Source organism: Bactrocera latifrons, unplaced genomic scaffold (genome assembly GCF_001853355.1).
Source record: "Bactrocera latifrons isolate USDA-ARS-PBARC rearing strain unplaced genomic scaffold, ASM185335v1 scaffold_256, whole genome shotgun sequence".
Taxonomy (NCBI): Eukaryota; Metazoa; Arthropoda; class Insecta; order Diptera; family Tephritidae; genus Bactrocera; species Bactrocera latifrons.
The window spans coordinates 283,177-289,676 of record NW_017536141.1 but is presented as its reverse complement, the minus strand read 5'-3'; the positions used below and the strand labels follow the sequence as shown (position 1 = coordinate 289,676).

The 6,500-nt window shown below is 34.7% G+C and overlaps 2 protein-coding genes across 2 annotated transcripts in view; one reads left to right on the top strand and one right to left on the bottom strand.

Moving 5' to 3' along the window:
• LOC108969537 (phospholipase ABHD3) overlaps positions 1-6,500 on the top strand; it is a 21,149-nt gene that overhangs the window by 5,745 nt on the left and 8,904 nt on the right. The gene's annotated exons all lie outside the window — the stretch shown is intronic.
• Positions 3,130-4,842, bottom strand: LOC108969536 (Meckel syndrome type 1 protein). Its single transcript, XM_018934309.1, has one exon. The coding sequence runs from the start codon at positions 4,840-4,842 to the stop codon at positions 3,352-3,354; it is 1,491 nt and encodes a 496-aa protein (XP_018789854.1). The 3' UTR covers positions 3,130-3,351.

The following is a 6,500-nucleotide window of genomic DNA, read 5'->3' as shown; positions in this document are numbered from 1 at the left end:
GTCCATAGTTACTCCCAAGTCAACAAAACTGCATACTTGCTCCAACCGTAAGTTTTGTATTACGTATGAAGTAGGTTCTACAGATCTACGTGAAAAGCACATCGTTTTACATTTTTTAAGATTCAATGGCAAGTCACTCCAAGAAACTAGATTATTTTAGTCTGTTTGCAATTGACATCTTTCCCTATTTGAGGTGAATGATTTAAAAAGCTTTACATCGTCAGCATACAATAAAACTTTTGAAAACTTAACAACAGATGATATGTCATWRATAAATAACAAGAACAGAATTGGTCCAAGATGGCTACCTTGAGGAACGCCTGAAGGAACATTGATTGAAAGAGTATCGTTAAATATGACTTGTTGAATTCTATTACTAAGATAAGAAGCAACCCATTTTAGAAATATTGGTTGAAAACCAAGAAGATCAATTTTATTCAAAACAATTGAATGGTTTACTTTATCAAAAGCTTTACTAAAATCTGTGTATATAACATCAGTATTCTTAATCTCCCTAAAGCCCGTTGATACATGTGATACAAATTCAAGCAAATTAGTTTTATTAGCTTTATGAAAGTAACCAAATATGATAATTTTATAACAATGCAATATTTTTTAAATTAAAGACATAAAATAAATTCAATGTTATAGTTTTGCACTCGATGTAATATTAAAACATAATTTTACATCAAATAATAAAATTAATATCTGGTCCAAAAATCCTTAGCTTTTTTTAAAGCGTTCAATCGGTGGGGCATACTTTGTGTACATACATATATTTCGATACAAAAGAGTCCGAGTCCGCTCCCATAACCTACTTAACCCCTTAGGAAGATTAGAGTACTTTGCCAGTTGAACCTTGACATAACTCCACAATTTTTTGATTGGATTCATATCCATAACTTTTTCAACAGGAAGACCCAAATCTTCGATGACTGTCGGCAAATTTTGTTGTAAAATGTTCAGATACTGCTCCTTACGCAAGATCCTATCAATGCGTACCTGTGGACCTACTCCATTTCTAGTGATACACCCCAAACCATAATTGTCCCGCCACCATGTTTTAAAGTTTGGGAAACATGGTTTGGTTTAATCGTGTTTTGGTCCCGTGTTTAGTACCACGAACGTCGATCAGATTGATAACATATTAAATTTAAAATAAAAAAAATTAAGTAAATAATTTTATAATAAAAAAATTGTTTTAAACTTGCTATCTTCTTCAGTCCAATGCTCATGTCTTCCAAGAAAACTGCGTCGTAGCCGAACATGTCTTTTAGTTAAAATAGGTTTTTTTCTTTTCTAATGCTTTAATTCTAATTTTTGTAATGAACCGCACGCCGTCCACTCACGTGCTTCGATATTTAGCACTTTAAGAGCTATCGCGGGTGTTCCCGCACTTTTCAAAGATCAATTATGCGAGATGGCGGCATTGTCGGTCGTTAATTTTTCTGGGCCGACCACCCTTGTTGTTGGACGTGGTTTTCAAATACTTGTTTTAACCTGTACATGGTCTTATGGCTTACTTTGCATTTGGTGTCTACTTTACACTCAGTTTGCTCCTCCTTTTATAATTTTAAAATTTTCAGCTTATTTTCTGGCTGCCACGTTTGCTAACAACTAAAAAATTTCCGCGTTCTCATCACAATTACAAAAAATAGCGGAAATAAACCATGACGCGCGAGCATAACTGTAACATTTCAGTTATTCTTAATTTTCGCTGTGGACACTAGTTCATTGTTGTTTGATTTTGACATTTTTACAGTACAGGTAAAATATGATGTCCACACACAACATTTCCAAAAAAAAAAACAAATTAAGTTATAGGTCTAACTGATGGAATACTATTAGTTGAAATATAAGCGCATTTAACATGTTAGAGTATTGCGCGTCACTGTCGCTTAATTTTAGGTGATATTTGCAACCGTTAGGTGAATAAAGATTATACTCTTGAGCAACTGGTTGCAAGAGTATAAAAAAGTTAAACCATATTTTTGCGCTCTTAAGGCTCGTTTAGAATTTTCAAACGCGATTTTTGAAAATTTTTAGCTCTTACCACTTCTGAAACGTACGTAGTTTAATTTAAAAATCGCTTTTCAAATACTTTTTTATAAGCAATGCGCACTTAGCTTCTTTTTTTTTAATTTTGTCTAATTTTGTCAAATATATCATTCGTTGGAAATGTCATCAGTCAATTAGTGCCGTTTTCACACTGTTTGGTTATAGCATTGACAGACGGCAGCGTTAATCCGGATTAATTCAGAAGTAAATGAAGATAACTCCGTTGTGAACTACCATTTAATCCTCATAATGTTAGAAGATTTAAAAATTGCATGTTGATATGATTTTGTAATAAAAAATGGTTTTATAACAATTGGGCGGCCAACAACCGGAATGTTCTATCCATTTTCATTAAAAATGACAATCAGCTCTTTACAACAGTTTCAAACTTGCATAGCTGCCGTCTGTCACCTACAAATTTGGATCTGATTAAGTGCGCAGTTAATCTAGATTAATGCTGCCATCTGTCAAGGATATTAGGCGCCTAAACAGAACTTTATGGACAACATGTTGAACAATCTCAACATGGTTTTTTGAGAAAAATAGCACGCGAGTACAAGCTGCATAGCCTATTCGTATTCCCTCATCGTCCCTACGAAAATCAGTTTTAGGCGGCAAAAAGGGTCCTCGTTTGTGCATGCACATACATACATGTCTTTAACACAATTTGTCCACAATGCAAGTTTTGTGAACTGTTTTCCTCACGCATTCACAATAACCAAAAAAAAATAAAATAAATATTTAAATATGTAAGTATTTTTAAAGTCAATAATATCACGTTTTTTTGTGTATAAATTCGCGATTCGACGGAAGAAAGCATTGACCAAAATAAAAAATATTGTGATTTTTATTAAAAATTATTATTTATTTTTATAAAGAACCGCCGAATTCTCCACAGTGGTATCTAGCATTTTTTACTCCAATACTTTGAACTTTTTTCTTTAAAGGCGTAAGAGTGTTGCTTCAGTTTCCTGGCCACATTTCGTAAAAACACTAACGAAATATTCACAAAAACATTCTTTAAAATAAAACAAAAAAGTATAAAAGGTACGTTTTATTTATCCACGGCTTTACATACATATGATGTTTTAAAATTGCATATACTTGGAACCGCATTAAACCCCAAAAACAAGAAGTTTCAAGTTCTGCCTTAGCCAGGTTTTACTCGTATTCACTTTCAGCAAACTATTTCACTCCTCTGGGGTATCAATTATATAATTAAAGTTTGTAAAGAATTCTTCTACAAATCCGAATTGAGCACTGATGGATTAGGTATAACCGAACTGAGTGTTGTCACTTCAACACTACAGCTTCAAGTCGCCTGCGAGATTCACGATAAGCTAACATAATATCATCCAAAGTCATTCCACTTGTCTTGTTCGTACATGGAGTGAGCAACTCACAGTGACGTTGTCTGAAACATTGACAATTAAGCTCCAGTTGTCCCGTGGTTTGAATGCGGCAGCCGTACCGTGATTTGATAAGTGTATCTCTGTCGTTGTCTGTATAAAAACTCATAAAATCAAATAGTCGACGTCCACCGATTAGATAACGAGTGAGTGTTTCTAATATTCCATCGGCAGGGCATAGACACATCAGCTTTGCTGAGTTCGATCCGGTTGAAAGGTATGTTGAATAGTGCGCATACCCTTCAATACGTTCGCGACCCCAGCTGTCAATAGAAATTACTTCGAAGTATATATGCAACAAGTGAGCAGGATCAAAGTGCTCCTCGCAGAGCAGAGTCAATTGCCAATTATAACCGAAGAAGCAATCAATATTAGCAGGACCAGGAGAGCTAGCGTGTGTACTGGCGTTCAACACACCTTCTTCAAGAATGGTGTTTGCTGGCAATTTGATCTGATAACGTACATGAATATTGTCATAGCTGAATCCACTCGCCTGACGTAACTCAAAAAGGAATGATATACGGGTTGTGCGTTTCGGTGGTAGATCAAACAAGGTGTTCAAGTCTCGTTCTTCCTGCCAATGTGCGGTTAACTCTGGAAGACGCAAGTAAGTTGTCGGATTTGCAACATGCCTGCGCTTTGAAACATTATGCACAGCAAATGCGTACAAATGCCGATAATCTGTGTCGACTTGAATATAATAAGGATTAACTGCGAAGTCGTTGAAATCTGGATAAATATGTAATTGTCGCAGTTCCGGATACCAAGCAAGAGATACCAATTGTGTGTCTGGTGATATGGCAGCAAATATGTACATAAACTGCTGTGCTGCTACGTGTTCATCAAATCTCGTTTGTTTTTCAATCTTGTCTCCATTTGATAATAACGCACCGTTATCCGGATGGAAGTCGTCCTCATGCACATAGGTAAATATTTCACCCCAACGTTCTTTGGATGAGAATTCTGCTTTTCGCGACTTTTTATTGCGTTTTTTATGACAACGTTTATTCCCTACGTTCACCGATGAAGAGTGCCCTGACGAAACTTCTGACACCCCAGCCTCCAATAGCCATTGATTATACTTCTTTTGTGTATCGGTGAGACAAATTCGCTCATCTTTATAGAGTTCAATTTCGCTAGGACTTAAAAGTTTTTCTTGCCAACGAATTCTTCTCAAACAAGTTGCATCTTCAGTTTGTTTAAAACTTTCAATATTTTTAGTTAAACTATTGATATTTGTACCGATGAAAGCCCGATCGAACTTTGGCAACTTCAACAAAGAGTTGATGTGACGGAAATGCACTTCCAATTCTAGATATTCAATATTGTCAAGTATATTATAGATTCCCGTATGTTTTGGAAATATATGAGACATTTTTTAAACCTGAACTATTAAAAACTACTAAACGCTTGTTTTGTTTATATTTTTCATAACATTTGTCGGTCTCCTTGACAACGTTTTGTTTGTACGATGCACAATTAAATTAAACGGTACTGTACGAATAATTTTTGAATTATTTGTCCAGATACTGTACAAATGGTATTTGATTTATTTGTCCAGGTACTGTACAAATGGTATTTGATATATTTGTCCAGGTACGGTACGAATAATTTGTATTTAGCAGAAAACGCACATCAGACAGAGAACTTAAAACATCCAAATCGTAAAAAGTCCAATCGAACATCATACAGAATTCAATTTGCACCTTCTCTATGTTTTAAGTTCTCTGCATCAGAGAAGTATATCATAGAAAGGTTCACGATGGGTTGTGTTTAGTATCGCGCCGGTTAATTTTGGCTCACCGTACCTAAACGAGAGAACCAAATGGAAAATTTTAAACACGCATGTATGCTTAAATTATCGAACTTTGTTTTAAAACATATTTTATAAAAATCGGTTCACAAATTTTTCAACAAATTCACTTTAAAAAATGCTATTTTTTGCAAATTTCTAAATATATGCTAGTGTATTTTCATCTGTTGTGCATTGTAYCRAAMCAATTATGGATACATTTTCACGCACATATATTACTTATGAATTATAAAAACCACTAGTAATGTTTTTAATTACTTTTGAGTGTTATTAAAAAGTTCGATCCTTCCTCTTTCCAATAAGGGGTCGTGAGGGGGGTATACTAAATACCGGCGCGATACTAAACAATCCCCTTCACGATTCAGACAGAGAACTTAAATCATGCTTTAAGTTCTCTGGTATCGCTTACACCGATCGATGAAAATTAACACGGGACGAAGAATTATTCGATGCCACAGTTAACGAAGAATCCTTTTATGCCACAATTAATGAAAAATTCTTCGATGTCACAGTTAACGAAGAATCCTTCTATGTCACAATTAATGAAGAATTATTCAATACCAAAGTTAACGAATTCTTCGATGCCAAAGTTAACGAAGAATTCTTCGATAACTGTGGTATTGATTCTTCTATGCAAAAGTATGTAGTAGTAGAAAGAAAAAATGCATATAATATTTTACTTTATTGAAAGTGCATGTATGTACATATGTATGTATTTCGTTATGAAAATAAGTATTTATGTATAAAAAGAAATGAATTTCTTTTAATTTTGTGGATGATTATCTTTTCGTTTTTTTCCAAGCAACGAGACTTAAAGGAACGGTCTTGGGCGAGTCTGATGCTTTTTTGAATTTGGTGAGCACACTCCGAACTAGTATTTGTTGTTTACATATTGTATTGTAATGTCTTTCATGTACTTACTTCATTGTCAATTGCTCCGAAGTATTCTTCAAAGAAAAATGTAAGCGGTGAACCATTATCCCGCTGCGTTTTGCATCAGAGGACTCGAAAATAGCAGAATTGAGCATTTTCAGTGTTAAATGAGAAAAAAAATAATAATTCCTATGGTAAAGAATGTACGCTTACAGCAGAGATAATGAGATCCCCAACTCCTCTCTCACTGGAAGCGAGAGACCAATTGCTAAACGTCAAAACCTACCGAACTTTGACAGTTCACTGGATTGAGTAGGTTTTGACGTTTTGCAATTGGAATGACTGGA

Bases quoted from the DNA above. Each gene is read 5' to 3' on its own strand.
- LOC108969536 (XM_018934309.1), bottom strand. From the start codon at position 4,842: ATGTCTCATATATTTCCAAAACATACGGGAATCTATAATATACTTGAC.